General features: G+C 38.8%; 1 protein-coding gene across 1 annotated transcript in view; it reads right to left on the reverse strand.

The window, feature by feature from the left end:
• The window catches only part of tsnare1 (T-SNARE Domain Containing 1), a gene marked incomplete at both ends in the record, with an annotated part of 61,624 nt that extends 50,539 nt beyond the window's left edge, over positions 1-11,085 (reverse strand). Inside the window, one exon of the mRNA XM_083891035.1 lies at positions 11,001-11,085. Within this exon, the coding sequence (XP_083747161.1) occupies positions 11,001-11,085 (85 nt within the window). The remainder of the gene's footprint in view (positions 1-11,000) is intronic.
• Between the last annotated feature and the right edge of the window lie 10,271 nt (positions 11,086-21,356).

The raw sequence follows: 21,356 nt of genomic DNA on the forward strand, positions 1-21,356 counted from the left end.
CACACACACACACTTGTGGAGAGTTAAAGGACCAAACAAAGGGTGATGTGAAAATGTTATTTTTCTACAGTAGAAAATGTTCTCTCACATTAACTCGTCGACACTTTCACACGCTCTTATCAGTTTTACTTTGTGTGTTACTTCAAAGCTGCACTGGCACCTTCATTGTCACTCTTGACAAAACTAAAGAGTTGGAGCAGAGCGCATGATATCGTTCTCAGATCGCTCTTTCATTTCATTTTGCCCTATTGAACGTCACCAGAGGAAATGTGGAATTGCTCAAGAGGGAAGAAGACAGAGGACTCTATTTTAAGTTACACTGGTTCACACTACCCTATTATTTTAGAGCCCCTAAAGCTTGATATTTTTAAAATGCTTTCTGTTTGTGATGACATCGAACATTATCTTTTGTTTGAAAACACATAAATTCTACTCCTTCCTTTGAAAAATCTGGGGTTTTGTTGTGAAAAAATGTGTGGACACAAATTACCTCTGATATAGAGCTGAAATGCTCAGTTAATTGCAGATAGTTTTGTCACAGACATGTGTTGTGATTGAATTATGAGACTAGTGAAGATTTACTGTACAACTTTATCAAATAAAGATATAAAACAGCGTCCCGATAATCGCATTACCAATCTCCTACTGATATTTGGTGCATCTGAAATAACATTTTACATGTAAAAAGAATGAAATAAAATGTCTAGTTCTTAATGACTGGAATAATTGTGTTAACAATTTTTGTCTTCAGTGATATAAAAGGGTTTAGGTGCTGGTTTATCATTACCTTCACTACATACTACATTTATTTATGAGAAACTGAAGATGTATTTGAATTTACAAAGCTTTTACATTTGTCCTAGAGCTTGAACATGAGAATGCAAAGATAACTTGTTTGGCTGACCTTATACTAGAGTGTAATTAGAGAAATATTAATGGGAGTCTTCAGTGTTTGACTTTCCAGCAGTCAACTTACTGTAAACATAAGAACAAGTGCTTCAAGTAGAATTAAAATACACAGCTGCAGAGCAAACTAACTTTGCATATTTGTAGATGAGAAGTATGATGATTGGTTAGCCGTGGGTGATTTCTTTTTTTCTTTTTAGTTAAGCACTGAACAGTCAAAACAACGTGCCCTGATTTCTCTACCTGAAATAATGAGTCCCAAGCACAGGGGGGGATGAATTATCATCATGCCCTCGCAAAGTAGCTTGTCGATAGCACAAATGTGCTATCTGCAACATGTTCAATTACACTCTCAAATAGGCAACAAACTTAATCAAGAGCTGCCGTCTCATTATGCTGGAGGTCAGCGACTGCCTCTCGTCACTGGGGAGGGACACTTTCCAAAAACCTGCAATTTAGCTGCTGAGCAGCTGATAGAGTGAACCAGGCCAGCTGGCGCTGCAGTCAGAGGTTGAATTTTAGTTCCGTTGCAGAAGGACAACATGGAACAACATCTGAGAAATGTCTTATCATATAGCTTGGAAAATAAATAACTTATAAGGGAGGAGTAAAGAGTTAGTTTAAGGGAATTATTAAGAACGTAATTCACAAGATAGCCAGAATAACATGACTGCAATTTTAAAAGGAAACGTCCTCAAAAAGATGAATAAATATAAATAACGGCTAAAGTCATGCAGATGTAGTTGACATTACAGATACACATTCCAGAATTTTAATGCCAGTCTCCTGACTCAGGACTTCTGCAGTACGTATTATTAATTCCCACTAGTGCAGTGCCAGTAGGCCAGCAGGCCAGTATGTATTCCTATAATAGGAGCTGAAGAAAATTGTTTGTTTTTTTGTTTGTTTGTTTGGATTTTTTTAACACTCACTCACGGTAAAACTATGATTCGTCACAGTAAAATACTCATTAGTCCTTAAAGTTAGCAGTCGTGTCATGATAAGGAACATACAGGCTAACATAATACAAACACTGTGCAACCTCATTAAGCACAACGCAAATCAAATACGCCAGGTAAAGAAATTTCAAAACAGCTAGCTACGCCAATGTTAATCGTAGGCTCGCTAGTGTTGATGCTGATGAGCCACTGCCGGCCTGGTGTAGCGTGGTAAATCAGCGAAAGTGCAGCATGATAAATCAGCGAAGATTAAATCAAGGATGCACACCATCGGGCCATGCTCAACCCATATCCACAATCTTATGGCGATCTGACTAGCGGTCAGCGAGATATGCCCGTGACACACACACTGACACACAGACACAACTTGCTTTATAGATAGATGTCCAAAATCATAGTATTAAACTGTAAGATTTCTCACTATAAACTCACTATAAAATGACAGCCAAGTGAGGCCCCACATGTCATTTGTGTTGGTTGATGCTGCAACAAAATGTACCTTAAAAAATGACTCACATTTGCTTCACCACAAGAAGTGAATGTTCAGCAGCCCCCTCACTCCCGGAAAAAAACCAAAGTGAAGTTTTGCATCTTACATTTGCATGTGACTGGACTCTTAAATAACTACAAGAACTGCCAGAAGCCACTGAACTTGCAAACACACCTCAGTTTAACATTATTCCCAAACTGACTGTAGTGTTTTCAGCTGCTTGCCCTACATAGGACATCATTAACAGGAACATGCTAATTGAGTGAAAATCAAGAATATGAAAAACTCTTCTGGAACTGCAGCTTCTTTCCCATGGCAAAGGTATATGCTAAAATAACTTGTGATAGCGCAGGTACATTAACATGCAGTCGCTAAGCATTGTGACTAAAATGACACATAGAGGAAGGAGAGAGGAAATGATTGTGTTATTATCATTAGCATGAAAGTCCCACTATTACTTCACATGTGCTATACTACTACTAATAACAATAATGATAATGATACATTTTATTTGTAAGAGCCTTTCAAACACAAGGTCACTTTACATAAAAAATAGGTTTGTTTTAGAGAATAATTTCTATCTGTGTTGTTTATTGAGACTCCAAAAGACTCAATTAATAAGACCATGCGACTGCCATGGCCTGTCATTGAAAGATAATTTTCTGTTACATTACTTATGGACTTTTTGGATGTTTTCTGGCGTTCTGGGAAGTTAATCCCTGTTTTACATTGTAGTTTATTACCTTGTGTGTCCATCATGTGTTTTCCTCTGTGATGAATCTCTGCCCTGCCTCGATGGGTTTCACCTGTGCTCATTTATGTCTCTGAATCCTGGTCCTGGGGGACACACTGCCCTGCATGTCCTTTATGTTTCCCTGCTCCAACACACCTGATTCAAATGGTCAGCTCGTCATCAAGCTTGTTGCTAACGAGACATTCATTTGAGTCAGGTGTGATGGAGCAGGGACACATCTACATGGAGGTCAGTGGATTAAGAGGCACTGCACTCGGGTATTTAGTATCTGTGCTCAGCATTCTCTCATTTTTTTGCCTGTTCAGTTTGCTGTCTTGTTACAATAAAAACAATAAATAAGACATTATCTATTAAAAAAATATATCATATGTTGATTGGTATTGGCATTGATATTGAAGCTGTGGATACTTTCAGTTCTCAGTGAAACTATAAAGCAGAGGAGAGAGTTTTAATTGCTCCTGCAGAAGAATTTGAGTGTAGACATGTGGCAGGATGTGGCCAAAAAAACGCCAAATATTGTATTTATCAAGCGTCTTAGAGTGCCATTTTAAGTCTAAGAATCACTCCTACTCTTCCAGATATTTAAGAGACCTCCAAAGGTGTCCTAAGTGGTTAGGAGTTGCCAGTAGGGGATGGCACTGAGGCGAGAAGGATGTCCTGGCTTTGGGTGCTCATCATCGTGCTTGCATGATTGTTGCTATTTTGACACGCACACATTCATCTCATAGTAAAACACATTAGATCAATTAACAGCAGCGGCCGCAATGAACGCACGCACGCACGCACACGGACACAATCGCTTTCGCAAACGCAGTCTACACACTGGTGATGCACACAAGGATTTTAATGTCAATTACGCAACCCTAACGCAAAAGACTCGGATGAAGAAAAAAGAAAAAGGAAAAACAAAATCCACAACCCAACACCACAGCCTGGATTAAACAGCATAGCTACCGTAACCGCCTATAAGTTTGTAGATAATAACGTGGCTTACCAACTCAACAGCAACTCCACTCATTAATTAATCAAAACCCAATATTAATTATACTGTCAGTGATAACTGGCTTTAATGACAAAAATGTAGGTTAAATCAAAAGTAACTCAAATAAAAGCAAATCTTGGACCAAATCCACAATTCAAAACCATTCCGACGCATCCTTTAAAACATAGTACCACAGTTGGCTATAACACATATTTAATTTGTTGTCTTCTCCCTCACCATTCTTTTTCATTCTTGGTGAGGAATGTGTTGCCTCTGGTAGCGGGGAGTCTTATAAACTGGTCCGTGATTAGAAGATTTTTTTTACTCATAAGTCTACTCTTAGCAGGGTTCTTAGGAGTAATTCTAAGACGCTTGATAAATACGGGCCCAGATCTGAGGATGCATTCACAACACAACTGGGTGCAATTAAATACCGTCGACTAATGATTGATAATTCAGGACTTTTTTTAAATTCTTCAATGACTGATGCTCAGAACTAAAACAGCCATATTTACAGAAAATTTTGAAATATTTTGTTGATCATATTTTAAGAGAGGACTTTTTTTGGTTAACTTTTTTAGACGAAAAAGTGGTTTTCCTTGAACTTGTTAACCAGTTTTCACTCTGTATCAGGCAAAAGGTAGAAAATACATGCCAAAAACTGGTTAACAAGGTATTTTTGTCTAAAAGTTCAATCAGTAGACATAATGTACTTTAGGTTTTGTTGAGTCAACAGTGTTATTAGGATGTAAAAGTGTATTTTTAATGAAAATGTACTTTGAGGAAGAATAACAATCTTTTCCTAACCCTGACATTCTGCTGTAAGTAAATTTATACGCAGCAAGTCATTCTCAGTCTCCCTTCCTTGTTTAGCCAATACCACTACAGTTAAACATTCTCACATCGACATGTAAGTAACTCATTTCCAAAAATCACTGCTCACATGCTGCAGTCTGATAGGACTACTACCATACTGATGATGATGGAGACTTCCCCATAATTTTTGCCTTACTCACTTTGCTCATTGGGAAACACACCATCTGCAGTGGTGTGAAAAAAGAATCACTAAGATAGAAGACGCCAAGGTACCAAACTGATCTGCCTAAACATTTGGGAAAGGGCATCAATTATGTGATTATGTGAAACAACCTTTCTTTTCCCTCATTAGTTCTCCAGCATTGCAAATTGAGACTGTGAATTACTGTTGACAGAAAAAAGAAAGCTATTAAAAGTACCACATTTATAACGTGTGCAGTCACCACTGAAAGAACGCTATAGATCAAATTCAGAGAGTTACTCCTAAGCATACATTGCCTCACAAAAATACACAAGCTGATGATGCAGTATTAGGGCTTTTCAACGTGGTGATTGGGTAATACTGGGGTTCAAACCATTGACCAACTCAAACACAGTTACCACACACTACAGCACAGTCACACATTAAAAATATATGAGATATTTATTTTTCAGTTGCAGCACATTTGTTTATTCCTGAAGCTGTTAGGCCAGTGCAATTACTTCCATGATCTTTTATCCTTACTTTAGGCATCTGCAATTAAGAAATTGAGTGCAGAATTTAATACAAAACATGACCTTTCCACAAAACAATTATAGCTACATGCATGACAAATGAAGCTATTACCTACAGTTTAATAAGAGTAAACTTTGCAAGAGATAATTTGATGTTATGAATTTCCACACGTCAGCAGCAGTGTGACGTTCTTTATAACCACATTTGGAGAGAAATGAGGATTTATATTGGGCTCAGTTTTTTTGATCTTTACGAATTTTCATCAAGTGGTAAATGGTAAATGCTCTGTATCTGTGTAGCACTTATTTGGTAGATTTGATGACCACCCAGTCCACTTAAAACTACATGTTTCCATTCTCTCATCATTCACAACCATGCACACTGCTGCCACAGCCGCCAAGAGCAATTTGGGCTTAAGTGTCTTTGATCCGCATGCCAAATTATTTGGCATGCAGATCAAAGGAATCATGGGCAACCATCTGGTTGGAAGACGACCACCTCTATCTACTGACCTCACTAATTTTAAGGGTCAAGTCAGCTATTACTCACCTGTATCTGTTAAACTTATACATACATTATATTGCACATACTGTACACTTGCATTCATAATTGAACTGTACAGCAGAGATCAGGTATATGTTGCATCTATGTTGATATACTTTTATTTTATTTGAGTTCCACAAACTTTAGCAAAACTTCTTACTAATATGTTATACACTGCACTGCAGTTTGGTATCATTAACCCAAATTCGAAAATGCTGAGTGAAATCCATACGAACTTTGCTCCCTGTACTGACTAGTGTTAAGTGGCCAATGTCATTATCCTCTGTTAATGATTTCTTTACGTAATTCCTCTTAAATATGCTTTTAAATGTGAAGAAGTTGGATGCAAACCGTGTTGTAGCTGATATTCTAATTCCATACCAACAAAAGGTGGACAAAGCAGCGACAGTGCATGGACACTATGGCCAAAGTCAACAGGTGTTGGGTCACACAGGGCTGGACTTGAGATCATTGGGGTCTCAGTTGGCCCATTAATGCACGCGTGGCTGTCTAACACATGGCCCAATTTAGCCACTTACTGCCCATCAGCAGAGCATCGAGCTGGAGCAGCAAATGCTCATCATGGCTCTGTCACATCCAGTTCACCCTCTTGTTTCATTCTAGCTTAATAGGTGGGGCTGTGTCCCCAGAGAGCTAATCACAGGGAACTAACCATGTGGACACATCCACGAGTCTGGTCTAACACCCAGCACACTGCTGTCAGCTGCAGAGAACCAGGCGGATCTCCTTACTGCTTTCATAGAGTGGGAGCAAGGATATCCTGCTGTCAAACAAGGACAATGCAGCCAACCACCTTCATAATCTCTTCACTGCCCTCACAAGTGCCCAAGTTGTACAAAAGCTAGACCTCATTGTTCAGCTAGAGCTGAAATGCAAAACAACAAAAAAATACAGGCAATCATTTTGTTGGTTAAATTACTTGTTAAATAATGCAAAATATCAGCTGAAGTGAGGTTATCCAGTCTGGAGGAAATGGTCTGTCAGCTGCTCTTCCTTTTCCACTCACGATAAAGATGTTTCTGAAGTTAAATCAATCTACACAGAGTATGCCTCTCATTCAGGTTCAGCATGGGGTTGTCTCCAGCTCCCCTTTGCAAACCTCACAGGGTAAGTGGTATGGATGGATGGATGGATGTCTGGTCGATTATGCTCTGTTAAGAGCAAATTACCCTTTTATCAAATTAGAGATGTGCTTACCTGCTATAAAAAGCTTTTTGATTGTTTTTGGTCCAGGTCAACAACTGACTGCTGCAGCTAGAATTTAGAATGTGTGGCTCATAACGTCCCTACCCCTAACCCTTTAAGACATACAAGTGATGAATGGACATGTCCATTCATACCTTTCAGGATATCCTTAAAGTCCCTTTGCAATATTTCCCTCCTCATTATTGGGTGTCCCAAGGCAGTCCCAAAAGAGACTAGGTATAGAGTATCTAAAGAAATGGATATTTTTAAATCCACCCTGGGGTCTACTCCCAGCAGAATTTTACCACAAAACTATCCAAAATGAAGATTCGAAAGAGGCATCTAAATCAAATAGAACAGCCTCACCTGCAGATTCCCAGTGTGATTGCCACTGTTATGTCAAAAAGAAGATAGTGAGCATCTGCATGTTTTTCATTTTCAATTGAGCATTATTTAAAGAATCATATGCTGTGTCAATAAGTCATGATATTATAAACATGTTCGATTATCCTGAGTGAGACACAGCCACATGAAGTGACACAAAGCAGAATGGAGGATTGAAAGGTTCAGCCTGGAGAGCGAGAAGAAAGATTAGTCTAAATGACAGCTCAATTAGAGACTTAACCTGGGCTTTGATCATTTCCTGGGCTCTCCTTGAGATCTGCCCGAGTAACAAATGGCAAATCTGACAAGCTCCTGCACTACCCCTACCTCCAACCACCACTGCCACTCATACCTTTCATCATGTAGCCAGTCGTCATGGTGATAAAAGATCCCTTTTTGGCAACTGAGTCCAGCATCTGTTGGCCAACAATAGACACTGGGGCAGATTGTCTCATTGTAAGTTTTGAGACAACTATCCAACTACTCCCCTTGACTGTCAAATATGATTGGTATAAATATATATTTGCACATAATGCAGTCCACAGCAGAAAGATAAGACCATGTTTGATTAGCAGAGACTGGGGAAATGAATTGCCCTACATTACAGTCTCTGCTCAGTAATTTAAGCTTTTTCATAAATTGCCTGAGGTAGTGACTGCCTGAACCATGCTGCTGCATACACACTGCGCAATTATTTCAGTGACAAACAATGAAAATCAACATGTTGATCAAGTCTTACACAAGATGGTGCTCTGTTAAGTAACATTATTTTTTAATGGAGTGGCTTCTTTTGCAGTCAGTTTTTTGGTTTTGTACAAATATAAATACATACAAGTATAATGCATACTGTAACAATGGATGTAGAGCTCTAAGGGCTACATCCAGATCCCAGTGTTATGCTACAGCCTATTTTGCATTGCACATCTGCAATATAGCAATGTATCTACAGGTGTACCCCGGCTAATGTCAATTTTCATTTGAAGGAGTGGGGATCAGGAACAGTTAACCAAAACGTCTACCCAAGAGTCAGTTGGGCTTTAAAGATGACTGTAATGCTGACCATTAGCAGGTAAAATATAAAGCCTATTCGCCATCTTAGATTAACTGGCACACAAAACTTTGCAAATAAACCTAGAGGTATATGTTAGGAAACACTTGTTTTTGTCATGAATATGGTCATAAACTAAGGAAATGTCACTTAAAGGACTCAATCTGACTGGCTACTTCCGGGAAAGGGTTTTCAATACTTGGAAATAATATGAATGCTTTTCACAGGAACATATTGCTGAAGCAAGACAGGGAAAAAAAGAACCTGTGCACACAGTTTGGAGGATAACTAATATTGGGTTTCTGTCTTACTCCTGCTCAGTTGTAGTAACACGACTACTAAAAGCAACAAAAATGTCAAATCTGTAATTGTAAGTGTGCTTCTCCTCTGCTTCAACATTATAAAAACCTGTAACACACACAAAGTAAATGGAAAATAACCATAACTCTATGTATGAACAAACATTAGGGTTACAGTGCAGCAGGTGTCTGTGCAGCACATCTTTGTTCCCTTTTTTTTGCATGTAATTGTCATATATTTATATATTGTGCAATTGTATGTTTAGTGTTGTTGATTGCTTGAATTATTCATTTCTTTATGAATTATAAATGTGTTGTGATGACAGGAACACCTGACTCTGATTACTTGCTTAAGAAAGTGAGTGACTCATGCAAACTTTCATAAAGGCACAATGTTCACCTTGATATTAATAACATGCTCTTGGAAGATCACCGGTGGAAGAAGTTCAACATAACTTCAAACTTTGTGTCATCTCTCTTTGTATTTACTCTTGCAGATGATACATTTTTATTATTTTTCTGGCATGTTTTAAATATGAATTAAAAATAAAGTCTAGCTTTGCATAGCTACATTCTTTAGACCTAAAAGAATAACAGATAAAATGATCCACCCGTCCTTATTTGACTGATATGAGGGTGAGGTGGGGGCCCAGCTGACATTGGGAGGGAGGTTGGGTACACCTTTGATCAATGACTAATTGCATGGCCATGTGTTGAACACCGGGGGTGGTGTCCATAAATTACAGACAAAACAAAAGTCTCACTTCTGACATTTCTTTATAATCAAGCTCCAATAGCCAATGCAGGTTGTATCCATGGCTTCATGCTAATATTGCCAAATTCTGACTCTAACCATCTGCAGTCTCAGCAGATATCAGCATTCATTACCACCAGGCTACTCCCCCCCCCCCACCCAACATTTAACTGCCGAGTTTGCTGAGCCTGTGTGCTGTAGCCTTTAGATTTCTGAGAAAAAATATTTGCCCCATGCCATCTGGCAAGAATTTGTTTATATGACAGGGTACGCTGCTGCTTCTGTCTAACAAATCTCATCAACCCTATATAAAGGAGCAATCAACAGAAAAAGGTAACCTGGTCAATATTGTGGGATATTTACAAACTAAAGTGACAGATGTTTCATAAAGCTAAAGCTAAAATTTGGTTAATAGAACATTGGACAAATCCATTACGCGTTTTACTGGGCTTGATTCTCTCATAATTACATCCCCTCTCAGTATGCCAGTCATTTAGGGTGCTCATGAAAATGGACCATTCCAGTCCTGTGCTGACAGACATATTGCAACCCCCATATTTATGGTGTGCTCGCACCACAGGGAAAGCAAAGGGGATTTGTTTTCTTGTGGCAGTTTTTTCAAAGTTATTGCAACCATGCAAATGTGTGCTGGGTGACACATATACACAGTATAACCAACAGCAGTGTGAACCTGTGTGAAAATGATTCCACCTGTCATTGAGGCGTTTGTGCTGACATTACACAGAACCACAGAGACAGAGTAGCATTTGTTTCCAGGACTTTCCCTGAAAGGTACAAAGCTGCAACGGTGAATAATTCAGGAACGTTTGATGTCTGATATACTCTAAGTATAACTAAGGTGACCTTTCTCTGTCTTTAAAAATTGGCTTGTAATTTTTGCTGCTGGTAATTCAGCTTTCTTGTCAAATCCCACACTGTGACATGCCATGTGAGTGCAATAGAGGGTAATAGAGTGGAAACATCTTAGTAATTCTCCCATTTCCCTCAGGTGATCATACCAATGTCTGAACTCTGAAGAGCTGACCAGTCATTGATCTAGAGATAAAACGCTACACATAAGACCTCTCAAAGAGAACCAAGCATTTAATGCATTTTAATGAAACCATCTGATACTGATCCTTACCTACTAGCTGGTAGCCCTGTCTCGTTGGACCTCCAAATGGGTTGCGACTGCCAAAGGAGCCTCCGTCGATTGACCCATATGACATGGTTGGTGATGTGTCAGCTGCAGGCTCTTGGGAAAGAGAAAAATAACCACAATAAGACAAAACAACAATGAATTTCACATTATTGGAGCAATTTTAAAAATGAATGTGACCCCAGTCATGGCAACAGGTGAAGGTGATAAAAATAAATAATGGTGTAGATATTGTAGACATTTTTTACACTGTAAAGATGGACTTAGGAGAGGAGGGTTGATGTAGGTATTGGTATCGACTTTTTCTGTAGTTTCAGTCGCATGTGGAACAAAAGGATCAACATTCCTTCTCAAGCTTTGGTTAATCAATGAATTAATGTTTTCCCTGAAGCTAACTACCTACTTTCCAAGACATCATGCAGAAAAAAAGTATAACCTCGGCACTGCACATAGTGTTTATGAAGCTTAAATGGTGTATAAACAAACAAAATCCTGAATATAATTTCTTTGGTGGCCCCAGGTCAAAACTGGACTTTTTTAAGACTACCTAAAGTGTTATGAGCGAGCTAGTTCCACAGGTCCTTGATAACAGATTTCGGACCATGCTGTCATTGTTGTCATAGAATTTAAACTCATAACGCAACAGTAATGTCAAAGTGGTCCTTGAACATAACACCAGATCCAACCCTAGTAGATACTTTTAGGATTTGCTTGAATTGTATTTGCAGGATGAACGCGCAACTGACAGATTTGCACAAATAATGTGACACATTTAAGTCACAAATAATTCTACCCATGAATCAAGTTAAAGCCGTGTTGTTGCTGCTATAATTGATGTCATCTTCTGTCTAACTTTCGGTTAACTTCCCATTGAGCTATAAACATAAGAAGACAAAGCATGATGATTAAAGGTTCCTGTTTGGGTTACTGACCATAATAGCATAAATAATGTGTTCCCTGTTTTGTTTGTCTCATGTGCATTCAGAGTACATGAACATTCTAGCTGTAAAACATGAACAAACCTTACATGGCACCAGCAAAAGCTGAGAAGAAAGTGTTTATCCAAATGCCTCACACATTTCGACAGATGCCATTACTGTTTGCCAAAAAGGCAACTTTCTCAACATTTACATGTCTGTATTTATACAAATCACAACAAACACAATCTGCTCAGTAATGAGCTTTGGTGGTGTAGGTAAATGTTTTGTTTTTCCCTGAAATAGATCCAGGCAATCTGCTTTACCTTGCTTGTGGATTTAACGTTTGCCATATTCTCAGTCCAGTTTAACATACAGATATTCATTATGGATAATTGAACTGGGAGGGCAAATATTTGCTTCCCAACTAAATATCTGATGATCTTCAAGATCATCAGTATACTGTTCTCTGTTTCTCTGCTATGTGGCATAATTAACTTTAAAGCCTCTAAAGGCCACAGCATGGACCTAAACATTTGGTAAATTTAAATGATTCAGCATAAGTCAGCATCAGTTAGTAATAAATTAGTAATAATGTCAAATACGTATTATCTAACAAGGACTTGGGTTGCTGCAGGAGTAGCACCATGTACACACAGTGCACATTATGGCTCGCTCCTGGAAATTATTGCAGTCCCATTTTTTTCCGCTAATCATGGAACCGTTATCTTCAGTGTGGGGAAGAATGCTTAAATGTAATGTTCTGAAAAAAGTTTTTATGCATAGGTCTTTAGGACAGGAGGTGGACAGGTGGGTGGTAGTGTGCAATTAGTGAGATGTCCATGAGTTATCTACTACACAACTGACCACAATTCAAGACCAGATGTTAATGTGTGTTTCTTATGAATAATGTAAACTGTGACCACCTGTCATAGTCCAATTTGCCCAGCCACAGTTCCATAATGAACCATAAAAAAGAGGCATTTTCTACGATCAATAATTGATCATAACTTGCACTGTTGCTACATATATGTACAACAAAGACAGCCTTGCTGACAAGAACTTAACTATGTTTGAGTTTCCAGCTTTGAACCCATAACAGATTTAAATGTGAAGATTAGAGTGGGACGCAGAATACTCAGCTGCATTCTGCTGGAAAGGTCAGGTCATTATGTGAACATGTGTTTAACCCGCGGCCAGAGACACACAGATGACACTCGAGTCAACAAGTCTCTCTGGATACCTTAGCCTCTCCATCAACCGTCAGAATGTGAGACTGGCGAAGTGGCCAGTGCTCTTCCCTGACCATGAAAGACAAGCATTCAGACAAGCAGGAGAATGTGATTACACAGGGGGATTGTGCAGCTCATTACCGCGGTGAAGCCAGGGAATCCAGCCTTTTGGACTGGCATAATGGCTGCGATGTGGGACAGTGAAGCAGCCAGAGATTCGGCATCCACACATTACACGGAGACAAACTCGCTGGGCCAAAAAAACATTTAATCCAATTAATTATCATAGAGAGGGGAGATTTATTACTTCTGCCAGTCTATAAACAATCTTCACTCAGCTCCATTTCAAGCCCAATGACTGTGCCACACATCCCTCTGATATGTGGACCCATGCTGCTGCTATCTGCATATATGGAGATATATTCATGTCTGTCTGTCTGTCTCATGCACACACCCACTCTCGCATACACACACACACACAGCTATACTTATCCTCCCAAAATGTCTGGCATTATTCATCTCTTATAGTTTGTTCACATTTAAGTGAAAACAGAGGTAATGAAATACCAGGAAAAAACTTATATTGAAGTACCATTACTCATATGCATGATGGTGTAATCTTCAGGGATGTTGTCACAGTTTTGACCAATCAGAGCAGTTCACAAAGCCCTCCAGTTTACTTTTCCTACTAGAACTACTCTGCATACAGGACGCAATGGTAGAAATTCAAAGAAAGACACCTAAAATAAAAAAGAGAGTCCGACAATAAATGCAATTAAACATGTGTGAACACTGGCAGATAGTGTCACAGATGGAGAGATTGCCTGTGTATGAAAGGATTGTGTCTGTCCATGCTCATCTGATGAGAGAAGTTCTGGACAAAGAGCTGCAATCAAAACAAATGAAACTCCACTATCAACTGTTTTTCTTGCAATTATGCATTCTGTTCAACCAGTGCAATTTCATACATACAGTATTCAAGCTCATACATAGCTCATATTCATAAAGACCTTCCATCCTCCCACTTCCACACTCTCAAGCACTGGTTTGGTTACACTTAAAATACATTTAAGTGGCTTTGTGGTGGAGTGTGGATGTACAGTCTGTTGCTGAATGAGCTGATGATGTGCTAACTCTCAGCTAGTTGCTAAATCGTTAGCATCACAGTCAATACTTCATACACAAAGCTGTGTCATTCACACATTACTCGAGCACATCAGGTCGGTTTGTTAATCATATTAATAGCAGATGCTCACAGGCTCCCATTACAGCTTATAATAGATGACTGAACACAAGTTTCGATGTGCGTAACATTTTCATTTTAAAACAACAATACTGAGCTAGCCTAGCTCAGCTAGTTAATAACAATGTAGCAACATAACGTTCTGAAACACACAGTAGATTATTAAAAGACAGTGTCGAGCATGAAAAAACAATTGAATCCATGCATGTGACTTTGAATGAACATTATCTATTATGTAACATAGATTACCAACATTAATGACAACTCACCCCATAAGAAAATAGAAGGTTAATAAGAGGTTTGTGGTGCTGGGTCATATCATCTCAGAAGTAACTACTGTGTATGTTCCTCAAGGTGTCCAGTTATTCATGTCCTGCTCTCTTTCAGGCCGCTAAATAATCCATCCATTTTTGTACACAAACTCTGGAGAAAGTTTGCGATGATGAAGCTAACTTTTATGCTAACACGTTAGCATAAAGTCCGCTAGCTTAAATGCTTAGAACATAGAGTTCAATTACGCAACCCTAACCAAACTTGACATAGAAGCTGTCAGTAGTTTAGTAGCATGTATTAATTGATTTCAACCTTTTTTCTTTACTCACATGAACTTTACTTTTCAGAGTCAGACGTCACTAAACTGTCGTTACATTATGTTCTCTCACGCTCATAGCTATGAAATTTGGTTCCCATTTTTATTTTAAATTATAACGTGATCAAGATGTGAATGCATCACAGTAAATGAGATGAAACTGTGTGTTTTATCACTCTTGTCCTCACTGGGGACAGCAGGTTCCTGTCGTCTAACAGTTTTTGACTGAGTTCGACAGCTGCCAGTGCACTCTCAATTATTTCTTGCTATAAAGCAAATATAGAGAAACACCACAATCTCACCTTAATTCAAGTGCCTTTTTTACCTACAGAGACACACGGAAATAACTCTGTCTGACTCTCCTCACCATCCACCTCCACATGATTGAAGTTTAGTCATGTAGAAAAGTAATTATTATAAGATACGTGCTGACAAACAACTACTTCAGTCACCCTTGAACTAAGGATTCATTTCACAAAAAAGAGATTGTCATCCATATTCTTCCAAAATAACAATAATAACAGCAATGACAAAAACAACTATAATAATGCCAATGTGACCTTTTTTTAATAATAGCAGCGGAGTTGGACATGCCCTTAAAGCACAAACTCCACACACTTTAATCTATATGCGAATGTCATTTGGAATAGAGGCCCAAGAGTTATTTGCCCAACATCACAACACTGACATTTCCTGCTGACTGCTGCTTTTAAAGATGTATTTTCTCAAACATGTGTGGCAGAATAAGTCTTGTGTAGGGATAAGGTAATAATACGGCAGTGATACGCAAAGTGTGGGCATGGAAGCGCTCATGATTATTTGAGCAAAGCCTTTGTCCAATGTGTTACTGTTCACAGCAAAACATTTTTTGAAGCAATTTCCCAGCAAACGGCTGGTGAAACATTTTCTCCTGGCACGTGAAATGCCACCTCTAAATGAAGACAATCTATGCTTATGGAGAAGAATAGGCGGTTATACTGGTAAACAGAGGACAAGCGAGGCAGAGCAGCAAGAACTGCTGTGAGACACTGCAGGACACAGAGGAATGGTAAATACTGGCCTGGCAGGGTTGAGTGACTGGATGTGCAGCTTCTCATCACCCCCACTGCTTTCCATTCAATCCCCTACTCCTTTCACAGGTGTCATTATCAGCAACACAAGGCTTAGCTTAGCCAGAACAGGCAAGTGAGCAGAAATAAGCCCATACCCTGGACACAAATGCTACATTTATCTCAAACAAGCGGGTGGGGGTTGTGTGACTGTGTGTGACAGTACTTGAACTATGGATTTCTATGTATTAATGTATTATTAGTATTTTTATCATAAAGCTAATATCATTAACTTTTATGTGATTGATAATATTCTTGTCTCACGTTCAGTTTTTCGGAATATGTAAGGAAATCGCCTAACTCTAATTTTTTTCTTTTTTCTGAGATGGTCAAATTCAATGACATCATTTCAGAATTGTTGACATGACTCACATGAAAGCATTTGCATAACTTACATCTATCTATCTATATATCTATCTATCTATCTATCTATCTATCTATCTATCTATCTATCCATCCATTATCTACCGCTTTATCCTCCACCAGAGGGTCGCGGGGGTGCCTATCTATCTATCTATCTATCTATCTAGATAAGTATCTATCTATCTATCTATCTATCTATCTATCTATCTATCTATCTATCTATCTATCTATCTATCTATCTATCTATCAGGCTAACCTTGCCCTGTCCTTTCATTGTTCCCTTCCTATCAGTCTGATTAGCTGCCCCGCCCTGATTATCACCTGTGTTACCTCCCTTTCAACACCCATCAACTGTTAATGTTCCAGCATAAAATCTTCTGTGTTCTTACAGATATGATGTGTGCCAGCCAGGACACATGCTTTTGCAGGGTTTTGTAGTAAATGATGGGATTTGGTGTTTAGACATGTCATCAAGTGTGTCACCCACAAAAGCCTCAAGCCTTTGAGTGGGGGTTTTCCACGGTTTGGTTCAGTGACAGCAGCATTGCTAGGAGATGTGTGCTGTCAGTGCTATACTGAGTGAAGAACGGGATACAGTCCACAGTCCTGATTCACACACGAGATGTCATCAGAATTATAGTTAACGGAGTATAAAAGGCAAGCCTCTTTCTGACTTGGGTCATGCAACATTTCAAAGTGGCTGTGCAGCTTTCACGTCACATGATTTAAACCATGGTTAAATGAAGCTGAAGGGGAAGAGGCAGTCACGACACTTTAACTCAGGAATCAAAGTCTAAATAACAACAATATTCACAACTCATTGTAAATAACTATGGACATGTTAACAAACTGGCAGTTGCTTGGTTAAGAGGTGCTTTATATGTATCACAGCAAGATCACAGATCTTAATAGAAAAAAAACAAATGTAGATTTTATTAACAGATACATTTATTAAAATGAATCCCGAAAGATGTATCATAATTAATTGTTCCACTTATTAAACTGTGTATACGATGTCTGACAAAATCCTCTACTAATCCTCCCTTTCTCTGTTTTTCAATATTGTATTCAAATCAAGGCACATCATCCTCATCCGTACCAAAGTATGATTTTGGTATTTTTTTTCCAGAAGGGTTCCTGCAGAGAACTCAGCAATTATGTTGTAATTACAGTGAAAAGAGGAAGAAAAAAAAATGGCAGAGCTAATAACTACCCGTGCTGTATTTGAGTTTTAAGAACATCCTTGAAATTATAATCACGTAAAAAAGTAGATGGGGTCATGTTGTGTCAGGTTTATCAAAATACGAGTTCAAAAATCTCTGTTATATGAAAACATTAAAGAAATTAGCATCCTATTACTGCACAATGATGAATCCACTGTTCAAAGTTCAACTCTTCCAGTAACCCAAAGTTATTACGAGACCGTGAGACCTGAACAGTAAAGCAACAAAGGTAAGGTAACGCAAGAATGTGACACAAACATGTACGTTTTCAGCACAAGTTGTGGCATCTGTCAAAAATATCGATTTGTCGATATCGTTGTCCGTCTTCGTGCAATTCGATAATCGATACGTTCTAGAGGCGCTCTAAAGTAAACAGCTCCTGCCAGTTTCACATGTGTCGCTACTTGATGTCTCCTCATGGTGGCGCTGCTCAATTGAATGAGGGGAAACTTGGTAGAAAGTTACCTGGCCGAAGAAGAGGGAGTTTACAGCGAGATAATGGCTATGGAGAAAGCTACGTTAAGAGATGCATAGGTTTTGTTCTCATTAGTTAGACAGATATCGATATGTATCGCTATAAGATTGTCTTGCAATATATTGATCATCACAGAACCATTGTATTGTAATAGTATTGGTATCATGGACCATGTATCACATATCGTATCGTGAGGTACCCATGAGGATTCCCACTAATCTCATCCCCAGGTCGTTAACATACAATAATACTAATATTTTGGGTTTATGGTTCTCTGTCTTAAGTATTTACATTTAGCTTGGATTTAATCTGAAATCATCTGATGAAAGCACAACTGTGAAATCTGAGCGTCTGCCCCAGCACATCCCCATCTGCACCACTGCAACTTGTGTTAAATTCCCCAACATTAAAGTGTTTTTTTTCTCTATCTGAGATTCTACTTTTAAACTGACTAAACCCACACAAAAGAATCAAGCACACGCCGAGGAGTGAGGTGCTGCTACTTTGGGCTAAATGTAGTCTGTTGATGTGTTCATCAAAGGGATAAGATACAGATGGCAGCCAGCCTATAATTCACACAACATATCACCGTGACTTAAATTAGACTGCTGAAAGATTTATAATGTTTGTCTTTGTTAAACCTTAGATTTATTGCCCAGCTCTTTCCAAATGAACCAAACTTAATGGCTTCTTGAAAGGTATAAAATCACTTTAAAACACGTAGACGACCAATTGAGTGTTTTAATTAAGGAAGAGTGAAGGACCAGTTTCTTAGCAGAGAAAATCTCTTTTTGACAAACAAATATACGATTTTTTACAGAGGAAAGGACAGTGACAAGGGAATATATGTATGATATTTGATGCCTATATCATTCCATTGTAATGGAGCCTGCCACTGATTGCAAGCAGCACAAACACAAATGCACCTCAGCACCTTATTATTATTATATCTTAGGGTATTACTTTAAGTCTTGAGGCTGGTTACAAACCAATAACTACATTTATTGATTAATTTATTACATTGCATTTTCACCAATGGTGAGAGCTGACAGAAGACAATGGAAAATCTGTTACACCCTTACCTACTGTTAGTATGTATATCAGTACACACAATAGGTCAAAGTACTTCATTGGCTGTTAAAAACACAGCCAAGTGAAGAACCAAAAGAGGAATTTCAGATATATTTTACTGTTTCCACACCATTTTCTGTGGTCTGAAATCAGGGCAATGAGACATGCTGACCATTAACACTTGATATTGTCTCTTCTGGCCCGAATCGGCTCAGCTCCTTTTGCCCAATCTGCTTATTCTGACATCAAGGACATTCAGAGCTCTAATGGAACCTCCCTGTCTGATTATTTCTCACACACAATTCGATTAAGTTACTCTATTAGGTCAATGGATTTATAAATGCATAAGATATGATTCATTTACCAAGCCAGAAATGTCTGTTGGAATCATTCCATTTTCCAAAGTGTGCTGTAATGGTTCTCATTTAACCCTAATGTTCATTTGTAGCCTCTGGCAAGTCGGCTGCACTGTGACAGTGGTGTGGGAAATAAAGAGAAATAGCCAAGTATTTAAAATATTATATCAAGAAATGACACACTGCCAATGAGAGGACAATTATGTTGGTAGTAAAACACATAAACAGCTCCAACAGTTAAGACAAGGACATTTGCATTAAGATGTCTTTGCGACGCAAATGTGAATTTGCGTCCGTTAATCCACCCAAGATGCTTTAAGTACTCACTGATATCACTCATATTTGGAGATAATCTGGGTTTAGAAGAGTGCTCCTCAATCCTAGTCCTGGTGACCCATTGGCCTGCATGTTTTAGATGTTTCCTCTGCTCCAACACACATGATTCAAATGAATGGGTCATTATCAGAGAGGGAGTTTGATGAGGAAATGAACATTTGGATCAGGTGGGTCCCCAGGACCAGGAGTGAGAAACCCTGGTTGAGAACATCAGGTTTAGCAACAACAGACTTTTCGATTTGGTGCCAAATGTGGTGTCAAAGTTTCCCTTCAGCAAGCAAGCTAAACTTTTATTAGATGTATATTGTATTTCGCAGGCAGAAGTGGTATTTCCCATGATAAATCCTGATGATTTTAATCATCATCTCACTTCCTGCAGAGACGCTAAAGGTCGTGTTTGTGGTTTACCTCATAAAGTCTTGTGGTTTGGACATTGATTCAGACCTCGAAATAAACTGTAAAAATAATCAGCCCTGCCAACCCGATGTGTCTCACCTGCGGTTTCTTATTTTCTGCCACCCTAGTGTGTTTAGTCGTCTTTTTCATCCTCTGATCTGTCCTGTTCATCTGGTCTTCACATGCTTCACAGGCAAGCCTCACCATTCAAACAAAAACATTTTGTGTTGGCTTTCGTTCTGGTTGTTGTCTGGTAGCATATAAAAAAAATATCATTGTTACAATAAAGATATTTAATTTATCCTCCTCATATTTAGCTATGGTTAATTTACCGCCCTCATCAATGCTAAAGCATTTGCATTCTTGTGGGATTATTGTTACCATTGTGCAAAATGCAATTGGGAGACAGGAAGTCAATTAGTAAATGAATACATAAAATAGTACAATAGTGGTTATAAATAGTCGGAATGGAGCAATTGTTGAGAATGCCACACATTTTTCAATTGGACATAAAAAATAAATTTGCATATACTCGAAATATAACAACAGAAAGAAGTATGTCTTGAAATCCCAACAGTGCAGCTCACAGTGGACCCTCATGCCAACACCGTGAGATTAAATTGAGGTGGTATTGCTGGTTTGATTGCTTTTTGATGTGCACACTCACAGGAGCAAAGACATGCAGGCACATGGCAGATTTGTATGAAAGGAATGTACGGAAATCAAACGGCAGTGCGTTTTTGAGGCACGGCCATTAACAGTAACTACTCCAGAGAAGAAAATAAAGATGAACTCACTCTCCCGCCCTCTCTATCTCTCTCTCTTTCTCTCTTCTCTGCCAGGTTCTCCCTTGTCCTCTCTTTTATTATCAACTCCTCAGCTGACACAGCCAAACTTAAGGATTGTTCACGTGTGTTTACTCCCTCATCCCTCGTTCTGATCATAGACCATTCATCAGCATTGCCTCCTTTTGAAAAAACAACCTTCAGCCTGCAAAGAAGGAGAGATAGAGCAAGAGAGAGGAAAAACAC

This window comes from Microchirus variegatus, assembly GCF_963457635.1.
Source record: "Microchirus variegatus genome assembly, chromosome: 1".
Taxonomy (NCBI): Eukaryota; Metazoa; Chordata; class Actinopteri; order Pleuronectiformes; family Soleidae; genus Microchirus; species Microchirus variegatus.